The 26,520-nt window shown below is 31.3% G+C and overlaps 3 protein-coding genes across 3 annotated transcripts; 1 reads left to right on the top strand and 2 right to left on the bottom strand.

Moving 5' to 3' along the window:
• The first annotated feature begins 8,997 nt into the window (after positions 1-8,997).
• On the top strand, positions 8,998-11,497 carry LOC118030568 (gibberellin 20 oxidase 1-D). Its single transcript, XM_035034725.2, has 3 exons — positions 8,998-9,567; positions 9,980-10,301; positions 11,048-11,497. The coding sequence occupies exons 1-3, from the start codon at positions 9,014-9,016 to the stop codon at positions 11,309-11,311; spliced, it is 1,140 nt and encodes a 379-aa protein (XP_034890616.1). The 5' UTR covers positions 8,998-9,013; the 3' UTR covers positions 11,312-11,497.
• A 4,824-nt stretch (positions 11,498-16,321) lies between these two features.
• LOC118030559 (nuclear transcription factor Y subunit B-3) lies at positions 16,322-16,960 on the bottom strand. The gene has a single exon (XM_035034716.1). The coding sequence runs from the start codon at positions 16,958-16,960 to the stop codon at positions 16,322-16,324; it is 639 nt and encodes a 212-aa protein (XP_034890607.1).
• Positions 16,961-19,183: 2,223 nt separating this feature from the next.
• Positions 19,184-25,358, bottom strand: LOC118030551 (probable methyltransferase PMT26). The gene is made up of 9 exons (XM_035034706.2): positions 25,082-25,358; positions 23,010-24,161; positions 22,787-22,936; positions 21,601-21,871; positions 21,206-21,316; positions 20,942-21,116; positions 20,356-20,628; positions 19,890-20,084; positions 19,184-19,775 (listed from the first exon to the last, which is right to left on the bottom strand). The coding sequence occupies exons 2-9, from the start codon at positions 24,120-24,122 to the stop codon at positions 19,547-19,549; spliced, it is 2,517 nt and encodes an 838-aa protein (XP_034890597.1). The 5' UTR covers positions 24,123-24,161; positions 25,082-25,358; the 3' UTR covers positions 19,184-19,546.
• Between the last annotated feature and the right edge of the window lie 1,162 nt (positions 25,359-26,520).

Below are 26,520 nucleotides of genomic sequence, written 5' to 3'. Positions count from 1 at the left end.
TGTATTTTTGGGATCTCATCCAAGCTTAATAAATTATTTAATATTGATGAGATTCATTTATTATTTATCACTTGGTGCATCAATTAATTAGTAGTATGATATCATTTGTTTTTACTAATAGCATTTTTTTTTCAAGATTTCTTCAAATATAAGCTTTTTAAATTTCTTACGTGCATGAGATTGCAAAACTGTAGCTATCATAGAAATGGATTATGAAGCTAATTAATTACGGAAAACACAAATAATTAGTAGGATACGTAAATAGTTAATTTCTAATAGATGTTCTATGATATATACTTGGTTTATAAATGCATTTTCGACCTCCTTTGATGGTTTTGGTAGGTTACTTGCTACCTCCTCTATCCTTTTGAATCCAAACATTAAAATTAATAATTAATTCTCTGAATATACCAAGTTAATCATATATAGAGGATGCTCTCTTGAAAACGGCAAATTGGGGAGCTGGTCCACAATTTTCAAAATGGTTCCTTAACCTGATGGTTTTTTATTAAAAAAAAAAAGAGAAGAAGAAGTTGGAAAATTGATTCAATATTAAAAGTATTATTTAAAATTAAATTTATTGATTTATCTTTCATGAACAATATATAAATTATTCTTTGACCAGAAAAAAAATCTTAATTATCAAAAGCACAGTAATCTTCTTCACATTTAATTAAAGTAAATAATTCAATATATAATTATCAATTTTAATTATGTAAAAGAATCTTAATTAATTAGAGAAACAATGAAGATACTTCAATAAATATTTGAGCAAGCGCACAACAATGCCGTCCAGCTCATACTAAGCAGTTGTCTCATAATTAAAGATCTAATTCGACACGGTTTATTTTAATGTTTTAAAATTATTTAAAAAAAATAATATTTTTTATTTATTTTAAAATAATATTTTTTTAAAATTATTTTGATACGTTAATGTTAACAGTATTTTTTAAAATTAAAAAACTTATTTTGATGTATTTTCGAGTAAAAAGTATTTTAAAAAACAGTTACAACCACTTTCAAACTGGATTTTTATATTTATGTGTAGAAACAATTAGTTGTATTTTGTCGAAGATTATAATTTAGCTTAGCATAGGGGAAAATAATAGTTATAAATAGAAAAAAAAATTATTTATAAAGCTAGGCATATTAATTTATAGGAAATTTTTTTTGGATAACTTATGGGATTGCACACTCTATTATGACTATACATGCAAGTGTGTTTGTTATAGGAATTGCTCTTTCCCCGTGATGATTGACACTTTTACCATCATTATAGCCCATACAACTTTTTGGATATTTAAGTGAATAATAATTTTTAAGGATTTGTGTTTTTATATATAATTATGACTTAAAATTTGTATTTAATATCCGGATAGAATTATCAAGGAAGCTGTATACATTGAAATTAGGCTCATTTTTTCTGATTTGAACTACGTATACTATTCACGCAAAACATATTGACATGGCTTCACCTTGGAAATGGAATGAACCCGGTTGGCAAATTGAGGAGCATAAGATAGGAAATGTTTATGAAGATATAGTTAGTAAATTGTAGAGTTTGTTAAAATAATTAAGATGAAATATAAAAAGAAAGCTAAAATTCTAAATAATTTGTATGTTATGAATGTTTAGGTTTAACTTAAATACACATAAAGTATATATAGGTTAAACTGAAAGTACTATTCTACCCTTAATAAATAAGACTATATAAATATCATTTAATATCTCCTCTCAAACTCATGATATGGCAGTTACAAATATCAAATTTACCAACCAAAAAACAAAAACGAGAGATAGAATGCGTCTTTGTAAAGAAATTTACAATCTGTAAGGAAAAAGAAACAAAAGGCAAAGCAATGGTATCACACTTGGAATGATGACAAGTAAGATGATAATTGATTTCAATATACTTAATTTGCTTATAAAAAATCGAATTGTGAGGTTATAATAAGATTACCGTTGATTTCTAATATATAATAATTTTGTATAGAAGTCCATTTTTTTGTCCACTTTTCCTTTTTTTATTTTTTTTGATTAAAAGTTGAGTTTGCCGGACCAACCCATTATGCCTAAGCTTGGCGTGCATGCATAGGCTGTCCAGCCTAGGTGCATGTCTTTTTTTTTTTTTTAAAAAAATTTTTTATTTAAGAAAAAAAGGGTTGATGATAGGGAATGGGCCCATTCTCAAGTTTATATTGCTTGTTGTTTAATGATCCTTGTTAGGAAAAAAAAAAAAAAATGCTTGGAGAGGCCTAACGTGGATAATTGGCAAGTAGATTTCTGTTCTCCAAAGATTTGAATGTTAGGAAAGATAAGAGAAGAATTAATTATGATATTCGAAGATTGGCCCAATATTCATTTGGATAGCAAGCGATAAGTTTAATTTTAAGATAAGTTTTAAATCTTCCGAAATAATTTGATCAGTCTTGTCTCATTAACGCTCAATTATGTGGTTCAGCTACAAGCACATAGATCACATCCTCCCTTGGTACACGCACAAGATATATATCCCCAGAATCCTCATAGGATTCTAATATATCATGATCAATATTGATCTTACATCTCCATTTGTTCAATAATTAACGATAATGTCGTTTATTGTGATCTCTTCACAGCAGAATTTTGTTTTTCTTCTGGCGAATCTGTCAGCAATAAGATATGGGCTAAGATCAGAATCTTATTCACGTGCATGTCATATGTTATTCCACAAGCCAAGAAGAACATAGCATAAACCTGTGGGGGCAATATGAGTGTATTTGCAGATAGGGTTAAAAAGGGCTTGCAATTGAGGAGACATGCAGACCATATGTATATAATAGGAGAAAGTTATAATTTGGCATAATTTCTGCTTCTGTTTTTATGTGTTTTTTTTTAAAAAAATAATTTTGGCTTAAAAAGATATTAAATTAATGCTTATTTTAATGTTTTTTTAATGATTTTAATGTGCTAACAATAAAAATATAAAAAATATAAAAAATTTCAAAAATCTATAAATCTAAATTAAAAACCATTTTGAAAAACAATCCACACCATAATTTTAAAAATCTATAAATCTGTCTACTTTACCAAAAGAGACATAAATCACCGGGGCCACATGAAACTCTTTGTATTTTTTTGGTTTTATGGCCCCTTTGAATTGACTTGAAACTATTTTGAAAAACAATCAGCACCACAAACTGGCCACTCTATCCACTTTGCTAAACAAAAAAGAGGAAAAATTCATCAGCCCACGTGAAGCTCTTTGTATTTTCTTGGTTCCATGGCCCCAAATGTGCAAGCCAAGTGTGATCATGTCAGGCAAACGATTAAGGTGTATTGTGATGTCAATTCCTAAGATTTGGGATTCTATGCTCTTCTAATCAGCTTCTTGAATATTGACAAACGCAATTCCCTTTTCTCCACGGTTATCAATATAGCTCAGGAAAACGAGAGATTCAATCTGTCAGCATACATGCTACGTCGTTTTGGCTGTGAATTGAGCTAGCTGGACGTATGAGTGGAAAATCAAGAGATGCTTTATATGTAAAGGTATGGAGTATGGACCCATAACTTAAAATATCGATAATCAAGAGTTTAAACCTTAAAGGTGGTGTATATCAATATGAATTATCCTTCCGTGCAAAGCCCATCGAGGGCTCGTGTAGATTCTTAAATGAAAATCTCCCTACAATCCCAATTCTAAAGGGTCAGCTCATTTGAATATTGAGCTTATTTATTTATTTATTATTATGGTAAACTGATGTTTAGTCTAGATTCATTGCTAGTACCGTGTATTCTGAAATTAAATTCACCATTTTATTTATTTTTTATTTTCCCATCCTAACTTGATTAAAATTACTAGCAGTATATAATATTACTAGTACCATGTATTCTGAAATTAAATTCACTATTCTAATTTTTATTTTTATTATTTTCCCATCCTAACTTGATTAAAGTTATTAGCGGTGTAGAATGTTAAATTTTTTTATCAGAAAATAACATGAAAAGAAACAATTAAATCAGTGATCCAACTGATATTCTGATAGATAATATTAACATAATCATCATGATAAACGATGGTAATATTATCATTAAAAATACTGTAGTTGTACCATTTTATTCATTTTTTTTTTTACCCTTTTAAACTTTTTGCAATACTTTTGAATACACCAAGTCTTCCATTTATCTTTTCTATCACCGAATTGTCTATCTTGCTTCCCAAAATCTATTTTGGCTTCTCCCTAGGTTTCTAAAACAAGTACAAGAGAATTAAAAATGCCTATCCTTTTTCTCCTCTATTTTTCACTGAGAATACTATCTTTAAATTGAGCCTTTTCATTTGAAATAGAATGGTTAATTAACACCACCAAAATCTCTCAAGTATTCAACAAAGAATTCAACTTTATCAAATGCCTTTTCACTTTTTTTAAAAAATAATTTTTCCCTTTTCACTTTATCAAATGACTTAATTGTTTACCTTCACTTAATTTTATTTTTTTTTAAAAATATTTTTTTCCCTTTTCACTTTTTTTCTTCACTTAGTTAACCCTAAGGTACCAACTTTCATTATGTAAATGCCTTGCACTAATTACCATATAAAAAAAAGTAAAATATCCATCTAATTAACTAGCAATAAAAAAGATATAGCTTATATATGGAGTAACAACCACCGTAACCCTTTCTTTTCTATTTTTTAATTTTAAAAAAATATATTTTTTTAATTTAAAAAAATATATATTTTTTAATCTTATTAATTACTGCTTGTAGCGAATTACAAAGTGTTTTTGAAATATGATACTAATATAAAAAAAAAAATTATTTTTAATATATTTTCAAATAAAAAATCTATAAAAATTGAAACCACCAGCTTAAACAGAGCACAGAATGCTTTAATTGGATGGATAGTGGGCACACACACAAATGCTATATATTATTTCCATGCAATATTGGCATGTACTGCATTGAGAAGGGTGGTCACGTGCCCTCGATCTGCAAGACAAACAAGGTGTTGGAATTTGGAAACAGATATTATTTCCAAGATTGGGCTCTGCCCCTTCCCACAGTGACATTGGAAATCCTTTCTTTTGTCTGCTGCCTTCCTTGGGCGGTTTCTTCAAAGCCACAGTAACCTTTTTCTTTCCCTTACGTAAGCCTGCAGCCAAGGCCATGTTTGTTTTCGTGTGAGCACTGTATTTTTCGAGATATTATTTGTTGTATAATAATAAAAATATTATTTTAATATATTTTTTAAAATAAAAATATTTTAAAAAATAATCATTATTACAATAACAAACATTATTAAAAGTATTTGTTTTAATACATTGTACCGTGTTTTAAAAAAAATTGAATTTTTTTATAGATTCTGTTTTTTTTTATATATATTTTTGGATGTTTTGATATGCTGGTATCAAAAATAAATTCTAAATAATAAAAAAACATTGAAAAACATAACTAAAGAAATTGTTGTTAATTATAAAAGGTGATGATAAAAATGAAATAGGGCTGAGTAAAAAAACCAAAAAACCGATTAAACTGAGAAAACTAAAAAAAAAAAACCAAAAAAAACTAAATTGTGAAAAAAAAAACCGATTAAAATTTTGAAAAAACCAACCGGTTTGGTTCGGTTTTATAAGTTTGAAACCAAAAGAACAAACTGAAAAAAAAAAGAGCCAAAATAGAAAAACCGAGTCAAATCGTAAAAAACCGAGCCGAACCGGTTTGAACCGGTTTTGGTTTTTTGTTTTTTAAAAAATTTTAGTTTGGTTATTTTTTTTTTTATAAAAACTGAACCAAACTGAAAACGATCACCCCTACTATGACGAGATAATAGAATGTATAGAAAAGAGATAGAAAGAAGGAGAATGATATTGAATGATGTAGATTAAATTGTTAGTAAAGGAAATAAATGAAATCAATACTTAACAACAATTGTTAGTAAAGGCGTTGAAAAGAAGATGAAAAATTAATAAGAAAAGTGGTGAGATTCTTAAATTTAGAAATCATATAGTTAAATCATATGCTAATGTATTGATATAAAATTGAAAGGAATGTGGGTCAATGTTGAAAGGTCTGCTTGTGGATATATGCGATAATAATATGGGTTTTTATGTAAAAAGATTATTAGTAAAGGACAATAAATGAAAAAAGTTGGTCAATAAATAAGTTAGGAACATTGGTATTGAATAAAAAATGTTATATGGATTAAATGGGTTTAAAGTAGTATTATAGTCAACGAGAAGTAATTATAGAGTAAATGAAACTATGATGGTTTATAATTACAAAGAGATACTGAAATTAAGGGTATTGATTGAAAAGTGATATATATCATGTTAAAGAAAATAATTATAACGAAGAAATTATGTAAAAGGCTACAAATAACATGAACATTGATGTATGTGTGTATATGATTGATGGAGTTGGATATTTGATTATTGGAGTTTTAGGATTGAATTTGATATGCTAGAATTCTGGGATCGAATAGCTGAATTGATGGATTGAAATCTTGGTTTAATTGTTGGGATTGCTTGATTCAATTTATTTGGACTAAATTAAATCAATTTGATAAAATTATTAGAATAAACCTCCAAGATAAATAAAATAAAATCTATAAAATGAAAAAATGATAACTAAAATAAAATATTTATGGGTGCATGGATATTTTATTTCTTACTAGAAAGATCAACTTTTTAATTTAATCTTTAATATGATTTATCAGTTTTATATATTGTTAATTCATTGTATTAAACATAAACATTTCTATTTCTAAATTAACAACTTTTATGATGCTAAAAAAAATAAAATGTAACACTAGATTTTTTTATATGAAAAAATAATTTAAAATTTCACTTATAATTTAGAACTGGTTGAATTTTTTTGATATTCATATCCTATATTATCAACCTGGTTAAATATTTAGATATTCATAAACTATCCGTTTTGAGTATTTATTATCTACTATTATTTATTAATCAATAAAAAAAGAAATAGTATATATATATATATATATATATATATATAACTAATTTCAAGTTAAATTTAACAATATTCATACCGTCTATTATTTATCTATTCGAAAAATTATCCACCGAGGTCGAGTCATATCAATATCCGTAGAGTTGGATTGGATTGTCTCTTTTACTGGTGTCAACTAGAAGCTAACTATAGAGAAGGAAGGTTTTTTTTTAAGTTCAATGCATTTTTAACAATTTTATTGCACGTCTTATTGAATAAAAAAAATATCTACGTAAGTTGGTATGGGGAACACGCAATTTGGAGCAGTAGAAGAGACAAAGAAGAGCAGTGCATGGTGATTTTAGTTTTGTTTTCAGTGCCTAAAAGTTAAGAGTACAAGTTCTGTTAATCTTGATCTTGAGCGTGGCCTGAGAGGCTTCAAGGACGGCCACTCGTCTCAGCTGCTGGCTCCTCGACAACCTTCCAAATCTTTAAATTTCATCCTTTCCAGCGGTGTCGACGGCCGCCTTGGCCTCTCCCTTATTTCACCGGCCTCCTCTCCATTTTTCGTTTTCTACCTTTTTTTCCTTGGCTAGGAATCCATGTTCACTTGATGCTCCCACACTGTTTATTTTATCAAGAGCCCACGGATTTGATTTTATAAACTTAGTGGTATCTCTCTTGCAACAAGATGTCAATATTTCGAGCAAGCTAGAAAACGAAGCTATCATATATATGCCAAGATAGGGTGATTTAATTGGGGATAATGTAGCTCATTCATGTGTTTATGTGGGCCTTCTTGATGAACAACAATATATATAAATAATATATAGTCTTCAAACTCTTTCATTTATTTCTTTCTTGTCTCTATATGTTCTGTATCTTGTTTTTTTATTCTTTTTATTGGGAGGAGGGTGTTTATGGATGTGATAATGATTGTTTTTTTAATTTTTTTTAGAAATACATTAAAAATAATTTTTTTTATTTTTTAAAATTTATTTTTGACATTAACACATATAATCAAAATGATATGAAAACACCGAAAATATTAATTTAAAGTAAAGAAAAAAAATTAACTTTTATCAAGAATATTTTTGAAACTTAAAAACAAACATTTCCTTACTTGAGGAATTAACTACGCATATATATCTAAATAAAAAAAAAAAAAAATTATTTTGATGACTCACTTTACTTGCCAATATCAATTTTAGGATTTTTCTAAAATTCAACTTAAATTTAAAGATTGGTATCTTATATTTTATTTTATACATTAAGAGTATTTGTTTATTTATCTTTTCCATAAGAAATATATCCTCTAATAGTTATAAACGTCAAAATCTTGTACGCCATGGAAAAACAAAATGAGAAAGTTCAAATTAGGGTATTGCTCAAGCCTTAATAGCTGTGCGGTTTTATGAACCATGGTTGGATTTTATAAATATCAAGTTGAATTATAATTTGTCTGGTTCATGTATTTGGATTTTTTTAAAAGGACAAGGAACCATAAAACCATCTTAAAACTCATCTAGTTAAATACACCATGTTTTTATATTATTTTTTTCTATAATGTCACTAAATCATTCCAATTTAAAATTTTAATTTTATCTGTGAGATCCAAGAATGATTTTTATATTAATTCTAATACATTCCCTTCAATAAAAGCTTTTGATCAAAGAAAGACTTACCACTATATATCTTATATTAATTTAATTTTTAATTAAAAAGATAAATTCAAAATAATAAAATTAGAACTCGTAATTATTTAATTTATTAGATGGGATTTTAGAAATAATTTGTTATTACTAATATATATATAAGTTAAAGTTTTTAACTTTAAAACTTGTATAAATCCGTTGTTAATTATAAAAGCGATTGAGATAAGTTGGACTTGAACTTCCCATTATTTAGCTAAGAAAACTATAATATCATATCATGTTAAAAAATATCTTAACATAAAATCTCAAAAGCGAGATGAGCTGTGGTTTGATGTTAACACTCTCTTAACATCTAGCCACTGTGCAACTCTGCTTTTCCATATGAAATTCTATAAATTGCTTCTCTGAGACACCGACCCTCATCAATGTCTCTCCTAATGGACTCAACCTCTTCAAGTCTTCTCCTGTCTCCTCCTCCATTTCACAGCAAAGATGAAACTGATGCTCCTGTTCTTTACTCTTCTTTCTTGCAAAAACAGGCCATCATGCCCACAGAGTTCATTTGGCCCATTGGAGACTTAGTTCACAACCAAGATGAGCTTAAAGAGCCATTGATAGACCTGGATGGATTCTTGAAAGGTGATGAGTTAGCGACTGCCGATGCGGCTGAGCTTGTTAGGACCGCCTGCTTGAACCACGGCTGCTTTCAAGTCATTAACCATGGAGTTGATATAGGTCTCATTCATGCTGCTCACGAAGAGATTGATAAAATTTTTAAGCTGCCTCTTGACAAGAAACTCAGTACTCGTGGGAAGCCAGGCGATGTGAGTGGATATTCTGGTGCCCATGCACATCGATATTCATCCAAGTTGCCATGGAAGGAGACATTTTCTTTTGGCTACCATGGGGATGATGATTCTGAGCCACTTGTTGTTGATTACTTCAAATCCGTCTTAGGAGAGAACTTTGAACACACAGGGTAAGCCGGCTGCGTCTTACGATCATGTCTCTTTAAAAGTAATATATACTCTTGAAGTGATTTTTTTTCTTTTGTTAATTATTTGAAAAGTCCATCTGGCCTGCCATGGCTGAGGTAGTCTTCTCCCTGCTCCAATATTGTCATTCTATAAATATATTTACAAGTTTTGATTATCAACTTTGATCGGAGTTTTACCAAATTTAAGGTTTAAATGCCCTCATCAATCATCATTAAACAAACGATGCCTCCTACTAGTTGATGCGATGACAGATTAATAAAATAAAATTCCATCTTTCTCAAAAAAACAACCCACCCTTAAAGTAGAGAAACCCTAATTTCTCATGTTGGTTATGTTTAGCACGTTTTCTTTTAAAATCATGGGTAATGTCGAACATAACATTGCTTTCTGAAGGTGGGTTTACCAAAGATATTGCGAAGCAATGAAGAAAGTATCTCTAGTTATTTTTGAGCTGCTGGGCATTAGCTTGGGAGTTGATCGCTTACACTATCGGAAATTCTTTGAAGACGGAAGCTCAATAATGAGGTGTAACAATTATCCACCTTGCAATAATTCGAGCCTCACTCTCGGCACTGGTCCTCATTGCGACCCAACTTCCTTGACAATACTTCATCAAGACCAAGTTGGAGGTCTTGAAGTCTTTGCAAACAACAAATGGCAAGCAATCCGACCTCGTCCAGATGCTCTAGTTGTAAACATTGGTGATACTTTCACGGTAAGTTAATTTCCTCTCATTTGAATTGCAGCATGTATAGTATATTTTATTTTCACCAGCACTAGTTCATAAGAATTCTGCAATATCAGCTTTATGTTCTTAAGTTGCAAGAATAATCAAGACTCGGAATATATTCTTAGAACAATGAGTTTGATTCATGATTGTTAGAATAATATAAAATCATATTTTAAGAATGTTTAAGATTTTGTCATTTATTAAATTTGATTAACCACATGGATAGTTGCTCTAAACTCTTATCATTTTTCTTCTCTCTAATTATTAAATCAGATTTAACCATGAAACAATTATTGATCTTAGGAATAGATATTAAAGAACAATAGAAAATTATATTATCAAATCCTATATGATCGAAATGATTATTAAAAATGCTGTTGCTCAAATAGCAATGGATGGTTACGATTGGTCTAGGTAGTTACAACATTGATGCGAAAAGAAATTTCACGTTGTCAAAGTCATGTCTTGATCAATTATTTCTCTTTTAGATTGAGACATTTGATTTTAGACAAATACAGCATCAACCAAAATTTTGAAAATAAATTTGAAACGACATGATTTTTTTTAATATAGTAATAGCTTTTGGACTGTGGCTGTTTCTATAAGCTTGTCAACTCAAAATGAATGGCATCGAGACCCACCCACACAAATCCAATGGCCATCAACCCTCTTGGAGGTCAAAACGAATAGTACGAGTTAATTGATACGTGCCAGGCTTCTTTGATTTGTAGGCATTATCCAATGGGAGGTACCAGAGCTGCCTTCACAGAGCAGTGGTGAACAGGGAGAGAGAGAGGAAATCATTGGTTTTCTTTGTGAGTCCAAAAGAGGAAAAGGTAGTCAGACCTCCACAAGATCTTGTTTGCAGGGAAGGGCCGAGGAAGTACCCGGATTTCACATGGTCAGATTTGTTGGAGTTCACGCAAAAACACTACAGAGCTGATGTCGCTACACTCCAAAGCTTCATTCAATGGCTTTTATCTGCTAGACCATAAAGCATCAACCTTGTAGTTGCTTTGGATGCTTTTGATGATTGGTTGCCTTTATCTATCCTGTGTACTAGCTAGGCTAGCTATGTTCTCTCTATATTTTCTCAGGTTGGTACAATTTCCACCAGCTTTCGTGTAGCTTTCTGAATTTTATTTGAAGAAAGAAAAGCTAAGACTTTGCTAGTGTTCTACCCTTCGAGCATTCAGATTTCAGATAATTCTTGGTTTACCCCAATTCCAATATCCAATCCGTTGTCTTCACAGGTTTATAGTTCTGGAAAAACGAACGGTTACTCTAGTTTTAGTAGGTTTTTCAAAAAAGCGCAAACTGACGATCATACAATAGAAAAAATCTGAAACAGACTTTAATGAACTTTTTGCCCTGATTATTAGGCTTTGAAAATTCGATAAAAAGAGCTTGGTCAGTAGTTCACGAACTCCCACAAAACAAATCTGTTTGAACCAGAGAATTGTTGCCTTGAGAAGAGACTTTGTGTGGTTTTTTTTAGAAAGGCAGTCAAGGAAGATGATAGATGCATGAGATGTGCAAAAATATATGTCTATATATATATATTCAAAGAAAAACCACCCTTTTACCTGATATTTCATACAGTTTTTTGTACCTCATCAAACATAGATCAAGTTGCAAAAAGAGAGGCATAAATAGTAAAGTGTTGTCTAATCTAATTTTAGAGCAATTATATGGGATAATAGCCTCTAATGGGTGATGATATTATATGGAATAAATGCATGGCTAGGCATCCTTTATCACTAATTAACAATACACATATAAACACACACCGAGACACACATATAAAAAAATATGATTTTATATTTGAATTACATTTAGGTAATGCGTGCGGGAATACTGAAAGTTTAGAGTTGCTAGAGATCTTTAAGAACTATTAAAGTTATGATTGCAGAGATCTTTGATCTTGTAAAATCGTATTTAATCATGGGTATCTTGACTTCTCCTTGTGTGCAACAATTTTGTTTTGATTTGTGTCAGGTAGAAAACTTAAATCAATTGCAAGTAGAATATTATCTATATATAAAACAAAAAATATATACTTGTTTTCATTAAACTTAAGCTATAAACATTAATTAATAATGTTCTCAATAAAATTATATGAGAATATAACTTTATAAAATTTAATATGTTACTATTGGCCGAAGGCATGCTTTAATCTATTAATAGATTTCTTTAGTTTACAAAACAAGTGGCAATTTGTTTCATCACAAAAACCTTCAAGTTAATTCATATATGCCTCTTCATTTAGAAATATTGTTTTTACATCTATGTAATATATTTCTATATCAAAATAATCTATTAATACCATTATTATTTTAAATTATTTTTTTTAGAAACTGGAGAGAAGGTTTCATGATAATATATATCTTTTTTTTAGTATAACCCTTAGCAACAAGTCTAATTTTATATCACTTGATATTACTATAAACATCTCTTTTGGTTTTATAAACTCATTTACAACCAACAACTTTAGATCCTTTGGGTGATTCGATGAGGTCCCAAACTTGATTTTTAGATATAGATTTCATTTCTTTCTTCATGGCATTATACCACAGAGTAGAAATTTCTCCATTCATGGCTTCTGAAAATTACTAGTCTCCTTAATTTCCTTAATTCAATTTTCTCATTATAGGTTTACTTTATCAAGAATTAGTTATTTTTAAACTGGTTGCCTTTTAATTGATTATTGTTCAAAATTATCTAAATGATTTTCTTGAACAATAACCAATTGTCTTTTATTTTTGTGCAACTTAGTTGAATCTTGGGTTTTTTTTAAATTCTATCATTTTAGAAAAATCACTCCTACTGAAATCGAGATCCTTAAGGAACTTAACATTTATTGTCTCTACTATTCTTATACCATAAGAAGGACAATAAAACTTATATTCTTTAAAGTTCACTGCATAACCAATGAAATATCCACTAATTGTTCTAGATCCAATTTTTTTAGTTGATGATTATAAATCCTTACCTTAACAGGAGTTATAGGACAATCCCATATGATTTAAATTGGATTTCATTCATTCCATAATTCAAAAGGTATCTTCAACACAACTATGGATGAAACCTTATTTAAAATATACATATCAATCCTTAGTGCTTCATTGTCTAAGGATAATGGTAGATTATAATTACCAATCATATTCTTTACCATATCTATAAGTATATGATTCCTTCTTTCAGCTAGCTACATCATTTTTTTGTGGAGTGTTATGCATTGTATAATGTGCAATATTGTCTCTTTCTTCAAGGAACTTTGCAAATGAACCTTGTATTTATTCTTTTTTTTATATACTTATCATAATACCCCCCCCGCCTTTATCTAAACTTACAATATTTATGGTATTTTTATTTTGTTTCTCTACCTCAACCTTGTAAGTCTTAAAAGCGTCAAATGCTTTAACCTTATTGAATAAGAGATAGAGAAACATAAATCTAAATTAATCATCAATGAATAAGATAAAATATCTTTAACCATTCAAACATGGAGTATTAAATGGTCCATAAATATTAGTATATATTAATTCTAAAATTTTTGAGCTCCTCGTGGCACCTTTAATGGTCTTTTTAGTTTGCTTTTCTTTTATGCAATCTAAACAAGTACCAAAATTAATAAAATCAAGAGTGTTTAAAACTCCATCATTTACCAATCTTTCAATGGAGATATGATCTAATCTACTATGTCATAATATAGAGGAATTCTCTTCAGTTTTGTTACTTTTAAAACCACAATTAACATGCATTGATAAATAGTTGAGCTAAAAAATGGAGTCTAAATCAATTCCATATAAACCATCAATTAATATTCCACAACCAATAAAAACTTTATTTTTCCAAATGCTAAAAATAAATCAAGATTTTAAAATTAATCTAAAAGTCCATAACCATCATTACAAAGTTTGGAAACTGAAATCAAATTTCTAGAAAATGATGGAACATAAAAGATATTTTTCAAATCCAAAATAAATGTAGGTTTTAAAATTAATCTAAAAATCCCCACAACTTCAAATTTAGAGTGCATCTAATTTCCTGAATATATTCCTCCTTCATTTTCCTTTGGCTTTCTTAGACTTGAAAAATCCTGCATGGTATTAACAATATGAATTGTAGAACCAGAATTAATCCACCATGTATTACTAGCAACCTCAATGAAGAAATATTAATGACATACTAAATAGATGAATTTATCTTTTTTTTTTATGAACCATTTTTTATATTTAGAGCAATTTTTCTTAACATGTCCGTATATCTTGCACAAAAAACATTGATTATTTTTGTCGTGTTGCTTTATAGGTATATGTCTATGTTTCTTCACTTTAAAGGTCATTTTACCCTTCTTAACATTCCTTTTAGGTTAAGAAACCAAATGATCACTTTAAAGTTTCTCAAGTTTCATTCTCTTTTTTTTTTTCTTGAACATGCATGGTTGTTATTTATTAACTAACTATTTTTTCTTATATGTGTTATAAGAAATCTTAAACGGACTATATTTCATCGGAAGAGAGTTCAAAATGAAATGAGTAAGGAATGACTCAAAAATCTCAACTTTCAAGGACTTCAATTGAGTACAATGTCCTTCATTTCTATAATGTGCTCGCAAACACCTTTAGAATAGTCAAATAACATATTTGAAAGCCTTTTTATTAAGTTCTTGAGCAATGCCTTGTCAGAATGAACAAATTGTTCATCTACACCTTTTAGAAAATCTTTTGTCTTCGAGCATTGAAGGATGGAATCCCTAATACTCATACTTATTTGAGACTTGAGCATTAAACTTAAGCAATTAGATCACTCTCATCACTTATAATCAATCTTTTCCTGAGCATTACTTGATTTGGTAGGGATGGGTGGTTCATCTATATGTAAGGTCGAATCCAAATCCAAATCCACACACCCCAGTGCAAAGTGGATACTATCCTTTATCAACAAAATTATCACCACATAACAAATGAATATTATATGTATCAATAAACACAATAGAAAAGGCTGCAATAACTAAGAAAATACTTTAATGCTATAAAACAAATATTTTATCTAAATTAACCAATGTCAATTTAGTAGTAAATTTTAACCTTCATGTGGGTAGAGGTTGCATCATGCATTGAACTTACTAATTCTTTAATAACAAAACTAATAAATAAAATACCAAGAATAAAACTTATTCACACTTGAGAGCCTAGAATAAAATTCATCCTTAATATATATTTGTTATCTTATTCCAATTAAATCACAAAAATAAAAACCTTCTTGTAAAGCCAAGACATTATTTTTGTATAAAAAATTACAATTAAATTATGTACCTTATGAGCTTATTAATTTAGTAAACCTCGATGTGTTCATCAAAATGCTTTAGCTACTTCTAAGTTAATTAACATTATAATCTCATCATAGCATGCTTAATTATCACCTAAAAGCTTTAAGTTGATATGTGCTACAATTAGAAATCGATCTAGCTATCATAAAATAGAAATAATCGATTTAATCGATCTTGGTGCTCTTAATTAGCTGCTCATGCTGTTCATTTTTGTATCAATGATATTGACTCATAAATTATAGAAGGACGGAAGAAAAGAAACTCGTCCTTCAATGAGTTCAAGTCTCCAAGATCCAATGAGCCTTTAAATAAATTAAAAACCTTCCCACATGCTCTATAATGCACGGACAAAATGTTCATAAAATGTATGATCTAATTACAGAAACATTTTTAAGTAATTGCCATAACTAGCACAAACAATGATGAGCAATTATATATATGTAATTAATTATGCTTGACTGCTTGTCTTAGTTACGTAATTTTCATCAGCTATATATTTCAGCTGTTCATGTTATTTACATCATTGCAAGATAAACCACCTCATTTATGGAGGCAGTAGGCAATAAGCTAATTTCTCCAATACGTATACATTATATCAGAATATCTTTTCAGTTATGTGTAACAAAACAAAAATTCAATGATTTCAATTACTATATATGGTTTCTTTCTCTTACCAATGCTCGACAGGATCGACTTTGTCTTGGTGCTGCAAATGTTTTTGGATGGAATTAGGAGAGAAAGGCAAGGGATATGGTTTATGATCTGCCACCATGAAAGATGGTGGCTGAGACATAAGAGCTGAGGAAGAATATATACTAGTGTAAGGTGGTATGATATTTTGTTCTTGTTCTAGTTGATGATGCTGTTGCGAACTCTGTTGCTCCATTCTTTGCTGCTTTGGAACATTAAGCTTCTCTCCTTCGATCTCTCTATATTTGTTGAGATACAGTTTAAGTGGAGCAACGTAGTCTTCAAACCCTAGGGTTGTGATGGCCCAAATAATATCATCACCATTGATAGTCTTTCTCTTCTCTCTTTGACATTTATCAGATGCTTCTCCAGTAACAAAGCTGATGAACTCGGACACGCATTCTTGAACTGTTTCTTTCGCATCTTTCGAGATTTTCCCATTGCCTGGAATCTCCTTTTTCATAATTCTGCCAACATTTGCTATGGGAAGGAAGTGATCCTGCTCCTTACTGTTGCTGTGATTGTTGCTGCTGCTGCCGCAACTCTTTACACAGGGGCTTTCTGGGCTCCCTCCACTGTGACCATCTGTTCCATTTTTATGGTTTTGATCATCTTCCATTTCTCTCTTCTGCGCACACTCTCACCGAAGTGTAAGAGATTGGTCTTGACTTTGATAATGTTAAGGGTTGTTTTATGGACTAAATAAATAGAAAGAAGAGCAGGAAAATAGGCTTGTGAAGAGGGGAACAGAAAAGACTTGGCTGATTTTTTAACAGATAAGCTCATTTTGTGGAGAAGGCAGGTAACTGTCATGACCTAATCTAACTTCTGCTCAAAATATAGATCAGTTAACTGCCTCCATATTTAGAATATTTTCATGACTGAATAAAACTTAGATTTAGTTCTTGGAAAATGATACTTCTACAGACTACAAACGTTGTTTCTTCCCAACCTCTCCTGGCCACTGAATTTTGGAAGTCAATTATGTTGAATATATATCTTACTTATAAATTAAATTCAATTTATAAGTAAATTTAAATTTAATTGATAATCTATATATTATAATTTTTATATTTGGAATAAAATACTAAACTATAAAATTGAATTAGAATTTATTATTTGAAATACTTGTGAAATGAAATGAATTAGCAATTTTGATTATTTTATATTTAATTTAGAAATCATTTCTTTTTATTAAAAAAACATTTGTGTTTGTTATATATTTAAGGACCCTTATTTTATATAAAATGAAATAAAATATATACATTACGTGAGAGGAATTATTTTTTAAAGGAAGAAACATGCTTTTTTAGGCCCAAATATCTAACAAGTCACTAAATTCTTAAATTTAACCATTTAATATCAAATCAAGTATAATATAACTTATATTTTAATTCAAAAGGCTCACGCATGCTAAGTCTACAGCAATTAAAATAAACTTTTACACAGGTCCAAAAATTGGAAACCATGCAAGATCGAGAGCAGTTAAATTATGCATTCTAATTACTGCAATTAGACACTAACACAAATTTGAGGCCCGTTTATTTAATTATATAATTGTTGGCCATTAACTCTAACCCATTTTTTTAGAATTAGCTTGGCTTTATATATATGGGCACGTCATTTGTTTCTCTCTCTCTCTTCACGGAGAGCTTCTTCTTCCTTCTTATTTTTACAACTTTCACCAAAACCCTAAACTAGCTATTAACCATATAATCCTTATGTTTTGAATAAAGTTAACTTGTATTGATTTTTTAAATTCATGATCAAGATCATTAGATGAAAGCATCATTAATGAAAAAACTTTAATAAAAAATTCAATAATAAAAATTAAAAAAATAAGGATTAAAGTTGATATATTAACAAGAAAAAAGATCAACCTGTATTTTCAAGATAAAGAATAAAGAAAAAAAAGTTGAATGGCAACAGGTCACCCTATCATCACTGACACGTGCCCCATCAAAAGAAAAAAATCATGACAGCTTATCCAACAATACAACAAAAATATATTTTAGAGTACTAAAGACATCAATCACGCCACCCAAAGGGTGCAAGAGCCTTCTACCCACTAGTGTGGACGCCTCCTAGGCTAGCGTATGCACTACATGCTCTAATAGCTTTTAAAATTAAATAATATTTAATTGATATTCAAAGATAAATGTCCTTGATTGCCATGGTAATTACAAAAAAAAAAAAAAAAAGGAAAATACCAAAAGGCTCCTATACTGATGATTTGAATTTTTTGAATCTAATGGTATCCTTGTCAATTTACTGTATATGAATAAATAAAAAGACAATTATACCTGTCTTCTTAGTTTTATAAATATTTTATAATTATATCATTTTATTATACTTAAAAAATAAAATATATAATTACCCTCCTGAATAATTTCATAATAACAAATACAATCATATAAAAAGACAAATGCCCCTGGAACAAAGGAAGCGGCTGTTTTGGAAAAGATTAAACAGTCATTTTACTATTATAAAATGACAATAATCTTCCCCTGTTAGGTTGGGTTTTTTTTTTTTTTTTTATTATTATTATTATGTGCCACTCTCTCCATTTACCTCTGATTGTTATTGCAACTCCATGCAGAACGAATACATCAAATTACAGCTGAAATAAATGTGGTTCAGTTTGTGACAGATTGATCTCTAGACATTGAGCACATGGAGTAAAATGGAGCCTGCAAACATCAATTATGTCCATCATAAATGCAAAATCATTGTCAAGTCCACGACGAGGTGAAAATTGAATCTCCTCCATATGAACTATCAATAGAATTATCGTATTCTGTTTCACCATCCACACTTGAGCTCCACACAAAGGTGTAGATGATTGTGCAATGGGAATACAATAGAAACCAATTCAGCGTTACATGTTTCAATATGATCTTCCAAAACTTTGATTTTCGTCCAGACTCCTAACAATTGGACTTTACACTTAAAGAATGTATCGTCTTTTAATAACAGTATTACAACGAAAACTGTGACAGGAATTTTGGGACAGGAATCATAAAACCAAAAGACAAGTGAAAATGTTGGATGGTGACGACCCTAATTATCATTGGACATCAGCTAACATGGAGATACAGACAGTTACAAGAATTGTATTTAGCAACCGGAGCAAAATGAATACCTAAGCTCACTGGCAACAGTAATACCAAGAATGGAAGTGCCGGCAACTGGGCTGGGAGCATGCTTAAGCAATAGCATACGTGATCGTCTCTGACTCTTTGGGTCGCCACATGGATTTCTGAACACACAGCAAACCTTCCTTGTCCTTAGAGTAGGTCATACTAACCTTCCACTGCATAGACCTTGCCATGTTCTCCAGCTCGTTAATGATCTCCACCTTGTCCCTGACAATGAGCTTCCCTTCTGGCCTCAGAATTCTATCAACTTCAGCAAATACAGCCGCCAGATTGCACCTGTAAGATCCACAAAACATTGCAAAATCAGACAGCAGAAAATAAAGAAACAGTGAGGTTTGTCAAGTGGAACTTCCAGCAGCACGAAGAGAGCATTCAATTATTGTTACATACCTCTTTTTAACCTTGGAGAAGAGATGGTCTGCATGGAGAAGATCATAAGATCTTGGATAAGTGTTAAATGATTCACACCAATCATGATAAATTCCAAAAAGCCCACGTTCATAAATTATAGGTAGAGTATCTGGTGAATCTGCTGTGACCACATTCATGACCCACACATTCAAGTCCTTCAGAGCTGCAGCAAAACTGCCAACACAACAAGAATATCAAACCAAGGGAAAGAGCCAATATTTTCATTTTATTATATGATTTTGCATAAGAATCAAACCCTGCTCAAAGGTATACAAGGAGAAGTAGATTATTCTCCATGCCAGCAAAACAAAGGTATACATTACAAAGAAGTATGGCAAGAAAGATAAAAATAAAAAAAAACAAGTTAACTACGTATTTCCCATTGAAATAAAAAGGAGTTAATCATTAGACACTTTCTACAAGAAACAACAAAAGCCGTGCTTACCCTCCATAAACAGATCTCATGTCCATGGCATTTCTCACAGATGACCAGTTTAATCCAATTCCATTTAGATATGAATTGGAGACCACCCGCTTCCAGTGCTCATAATCTGCAGTGAAATCTTCTGGTGCGGGTTTACCGTAAACTCCTACTTGGGAACTCAACATCCAATAAGGTGTTTTATCCAACCTTGCGGGCCATTGCTCTGGCCATTGAGACCCACGTTCCAGTGAACCTACAGGCACCTTATGCATACATGCTTGCAATGGCACATTCCTAAGCACAGGAAGAAAATAAAGTTAAAGAAGTCATGCACCTTGTAATGCATGCTTGCTATTTCTAATAATGGAAACTTGATCTAAGAAAAATCACAGCACCTTCTTTCAAATTCAGTAATGTTCCATTTTCCAAATTCAGATGCAACTTCTCTTCTTTTTTTGTGGGTGCACAAAAATGTAAAAGAACATAGATTTCATAAGATACACATGCATGGTCCTATTTTTAAAAAGGCACATATCCACAGGGAGTTTTTAGCAGTGAGACATGGATTCTTACTTAAAAATATCTGCTGGCTTAAGAGTAAAATTACCAGGCTGCATTAGGATCATCAGATGCTTCACAAAGTGGAGGCTCTTGTTTTGATCTTTTCTCATAGCAGTCATTGGAAGTAGGCTTCCTGTACGTAGCTACACCAACTCCATTAAGTTTATCCTTGTTAATAGACACAAGTTCCCAGCACATAGCTTTTGTTAGTTCAGTCATGGCTGCAAATAATTCCATGAAAAGCACAATTTGTTAGAATCAATCAACTCTCTCAAAAATTGGTGCATATTTGGTTAAAAAAATCACCCACCTTGCCAAATTTCAACATCTTCAGCTAGTTTCTGATAAACAGGAGTGGCTGACCACACAAAGAAACCACCAGGTCGCAACACACGATTCAGCTCCAGAAGAAGTTTACCACCTGCATATGTCAATTGCTAAGATAAAACAAACTTATATTCTATATTGCTTTCTTTATTTTGTAAATTAAAACCAAGAAATCCCAATTAAGATAGTTTCAACAGGCACTGAATCTTTTCATTAGTCACCATATAGCAAGCAAACAGGATTTGCATTCGGATGCTATCATGTTTTGAACATCAGAAAGAGATTGGCAGATGGAGCAAATCAAAGAATGCAGCCAACAAAAATCAAAAGTTTGGATGAGCTTAAAACTATCTGAAGAAATACAAATTAAGTGCATACCTTCAATATGCCAAGGTACTCTACAGCGTGCACAATGGACAGCATCAAAAACTCTGCCCGGGTAGGGAAGCCTCTTTGTTCCCATCACGGCAGATATAGCTGGGATTCCTCTTTCAAGAGCAAATTGTATTTGAGCTTCATGCTCATCTTTAGGGGCAAATGACATTGCTAGGACATCTCTGTCAAAAAGATATCCTCCAAAGCTAGCAACTCCACATCCAACATCCAAAATCACACGGGTTCGTTTTCCCCATGCAATGCCAGGCACAGACTGCAGCATATACGTCTCAACATTAACAATTATCTCACAAGAGATAATTAAGGAAAAAGTAAAAGCTTATGCATGTTGTTGTCAAAATGCAAAAAGTAAAAGCAATTGAGAAATAAGCTTGTCAATATGAAAATCCTACTTTCTGAATTTGGAAAAGTTGAAGGATGCTGTATTATCAAATACTTTTATTTGGAAAAGTTGAAGGGTGCTGTATTATCAAAGACTTAGTCAGATGTAATTTACGCAAGATAATTGGCACAGTGTATGTGTACAGATAATCATTCAATCACACATGAGACTAAAGGAAATGCTAACTTTAAGTTGAGTATTTCCCCCCTGCATCAATCTATGCTAGCCCACACAGATCCAGCAGTTTCAAAGTCAGCTCCCACACTGCAGCTCTATTCATCTTTCTTTCCTAAAAATAACCTCTGCATTTCCCTTCGAACTATTTACCCGTATTTCAAGTTTTTCAAACCACAACCTAAAGCCTCCAATACTATGCTGATATGATGATGACTAATGAATTTGGATATACAATGCGTATTCAATTTTATATCCAAGATACTGATCCATCAAGTGCAGGAGTAACCCACATCTAGTCAAACTAGAACTCTATTGCTTAGAATAACCACCAAAATTATTGAAGTTGGATTTGAATTCAAGTTACTAATTTGTGAGGCCAAGATCTCAGGAGTTCTTACCTCAACCAACACCTTTGGAGTAGACTAACAAAAACAAATACCTTACAAAACAAAAGATAATGATATCTCTAATAATAATACAAAGCCAGGACGCACAATCATAATAGTAACTCCAGAAAAATTGCAACCCAGAGTGAGGAGAGTGGACAGCAACCATACATTCATAAAACACAAAAAAAAGGCTTTAAAAACAGCATATAACTGGGTTCACCTCATTTAAGAAGTCGATGTAATGGAGAGCCCCATGCTGAAACTGGGTTCCACCACCAGGGAAAGTGAGGAATTCACCTGTAACTTTCACCCAGTTTTGATGCCCCTTATATTGTGCAAGCTGGGTGTGGGGAACATTGTGGTACCATATCTGCAGCAAAGCAGTCGATTAATCCAAAATTGCAAGAAGAATGGCAAACCGTCAATGAGCTTATTGTTCGTACCTTTTCCCTGCTTGTAGGCCACTCAATTGGCTGTTTATATCCTTCAGGAAGCAGAACAAGACAGGTTGGAGGTTCTTCAGGACAGTGCCTCTCTCGATGTTCATAGTGCTTTGTAGATCGAAGACTCCTGATTGCTTGCAAATTGTCAAGACATGGGATGAAATCAGGCCCAGCAGTGACATTGCACAGTTTCCAATTGTACCCCTTTTGTTGGTTAGCAGACTGTTGAGTTTCCTTCTCATTCTTTGACTCTGCCGCCTGAGTTGACCACGACCCACTCTGAGTTGAGGTCTCATTCGAAAGCTCTGACTGAGCCCCTGAAGGAAGTAACTCGCCTGAACTCTGGTTGTTGGCCTGCCCATCAGAACTTTTATCGGACTCCTTATCATCTTTCTGATCCACCTTATCATCTAGCTGATCATTCCCTGTTTCCCTGTCCTTATCTTCACCAGCATTCTCATCGGATTTTGTTTCGGTCTCATCAGTATCAGGTTTCTTCCCTGTTGAATTCTCCTCGGAATCTCCTTGTCCAGCTGCATTACCTTCACTATCATCTGCCTTTGTCCCTCCATCTTCTGTGTTTGTTTCTCCATCGTTGGTTTTAGCATCCACATCTTCTGTATTGTTTACTCCATTTTGTGTCTCGGTATCTGAACCATCATCCGACTTTGTCTCTTCATTAGATTTTTCCTCGGTTTTCTCTACTGGCTTCTCCTCGGGCTTCTCTTCTGGCGTCTCCTCGGGCTTCTCTTCAGGCATACTGTTCTCACCTTTTGTTGCATCTGGCTTCTCTTCGAGCTTCTCCTCGGGCTTCTCCTCTGGCTTCTCTTCGGGCATACTGTTGTCACCTTTTGTTGCATCCTCAGGCAAATCACCTGGGTTATCTTCAAATTGCTTAGTGTTGATTTCATTGCTCTCAGTCACTTGTTGTTTCACCTCATTCTTGTTTTCCTGAGCAGGAACGTCTACATTTTGACCAGGAACCACAGATGACGATGTCATCATCCATACCCCAACCAAGCAGAGACCCACAAACACCACAATCGTGACTGTTGAGCAGTAGCTCGAATTATGTCTTCTATTGTCTACCCTACTATATTTGCCTAACGCCATGCTCTACTATAGCCAATCAATTCTCAAAACTTTTAACACCTGCAGATCAAAGTTGAAACTCAAAAAAATCTCATCGCAACACAGCCTAAAAAACATACATTTTGACACATCGGTCAAAAACTTCAAATAACATTTCATCAATATTTAACACACACGAAGTTGAATAGCTCCCCAAATAGACAACAACATATCCAGATTCAAAAAATCGTAGAAATAATAGAAAAAAGATACAATCTTCTGAACTTATGAAACGAAATTGGCATCGAAACAAGTTGCCAAAAAAAGAAACAAACAAATATTAATGCTAAGATCGAGAACGGGTCAAATCAACTACCCTTTAAAAAAAGTTGACGAACTTTTACCAATCTTTGGGAAAAAAACACACTACTACCACACCAAATGCTTAAGACTTTTTGAAAACGCCATTAGGGCCGTTTGACATTGCGGCTAAATTTTTTAAAAAAAAATTAATTTTTTTTTTTTTTTTAAAAATTAAGTGTGATTTGTATTTTTTAAATTGATGTGTTAATGTTAAAAATAATTTTTAAAAAATAAAAAAAATATTATTGACATGTTTTTCGATACAAAAAACTATTTGAAAAGCAAACCACTACCATACTTCAAACACCACAAATAACCACAAAACACAACATTACAGGCAAAACCAATAAAGATGAAACAAGAAAAACAATTAAACAATGCACATCTATACAATCAAGCCATTACAATGACAATGCTTGCGCTGAAAACAAATATTTACCACGTTTAACTCCAAAAGGAACCCTATAAAAATCGCATAAGATCCATTACACCTTAATCACGTCTCACATGTTTTGCAATAAAGAAAAGAAACCCAGATAAACACTTAAAAAAACAATCACAAATGTACAAACAAAATCAAGATCCAATGATAAATGAGCTGAGGATTATAAGCGAGTGAGAAATCACATTTAACAAACCTTGTGTTGATAAAATGAAGAGAAGCAGATCTGGGGTGTAAAAGATGCAAGCTTGTATAGCCTTACTTATCCATATTGATCCAAAACTACTACTTGAAAGGAGAAAGAAAGACAGAGATGGATATATGAGGAGCTTGGTTAAATATATGAAAAAGAAGAAGAAATCAGTTTGGTTTCGTTTTGTTAGAACAAAACTCCTATAAACTATGTGCCAGGGAGAGGAAAAGGGACGGTCGAACAAGACACGGAAAGCGAAGGCCACGAGAACAGCCGTGAAATCAGCAACCTTTGATGGAATTCTACTCCTACTTATATTAGAGTGGAAGAGAGAGTTTATCATAAACGTAGTCCCTGTAGTTTCAAGAAACAACCAGTTAGTCCTTGTATTTTAAACATTGTTTTTACTAAATTAATGTGTTTTCAAGTCTGATATTATAATTATCTTCTTCCGTGATTTTATATTCTTTTTCGATTTTTTTATTTTTTAGAGTATAAAAGGTAGATACGATGGGAAGGTTTGGTTAAAAAGACATGGCATAGGTTTATTGTAGATTAAGACACTGTTTAATTACATTTAACATAATAACCATAATATTTATTGTAGTTAATTACATTTGACCAAAGATAATTAATCTTGAGCCTTGAGTTTTTTGTATTTAGGGGGTCCAAGGGTATGATTTTGTTGATGTTAATTACATTTAAGCCAAGCACTTTAAATCATAATTTCTTGGCATAGGTTTATTGTAAATTCTTCTTTCTTAAATAAATAGAAAGCTCATATTTTAAATTTTAGTTTAAGATGCATGTTTTAAATTGTTCGAAATTTTTTGATGATAACACATGAGCTTATTATCTAATTACTTAATAATTCTTTAATCAAGCTTCTTTTCTTAATAAAAACACAGGATTAAAAAAGTAATTAAAAACCTAAATTCGATATGCCTCGTGAAAATAAATTATATTATATAATTTAAGAAATTATTACATTTTGATTTTTTTTTTGTACAGAATTTTCATAAGTTCAATGTTAATTAATAAAAAAATAGAAATTAATACGAAGCTGGGAAAAATAAAATGCTATAAAATTACACAGAACTTAGGATAAACATTTTCATGGGTAAAAGATTTGTTGATAATTCTATTCAAATACATGTATTTACAACGACTACGATAACACAATCAAGAATATGATAATATAGTTAAATTATTAAGTAATTATAATTATCTCAGGTTTCGAACCATGCAAAGTTTGTGTTTTGGGAATATAATAATTGTTATTTTTTAAAATATTTTTTGTTTAAAAATATATTAATTTTTTTAAAAATTATTTTTTATATTAGTACACATATTAAAATAATAATAAAAATCAAATAAAAAAAATGAAAAGTTTAAACGTTCTCAAAAGATACTAAAAGCATTTGGCATATTGCCTAAATTAT

This window comes from Populus alba, chromosome 5 (genome assembly GCF_005239225.2).
Source record: "Populus alba chromosome 5, ASM523922v2, whole genome shotgun sequence".
Classification (NCBI taxonomy): domain Eukaryota; kingdom Viridiplantae; phylum Streptophyta; class Magnoliopsida; order Malpighiales; family Salicaceae; genus Populus; species Populus alba.
Note: the sequence above shows the minus strand (reverse complement) of the source record. Positions and strands in the feature narration are given on the sequence as shown.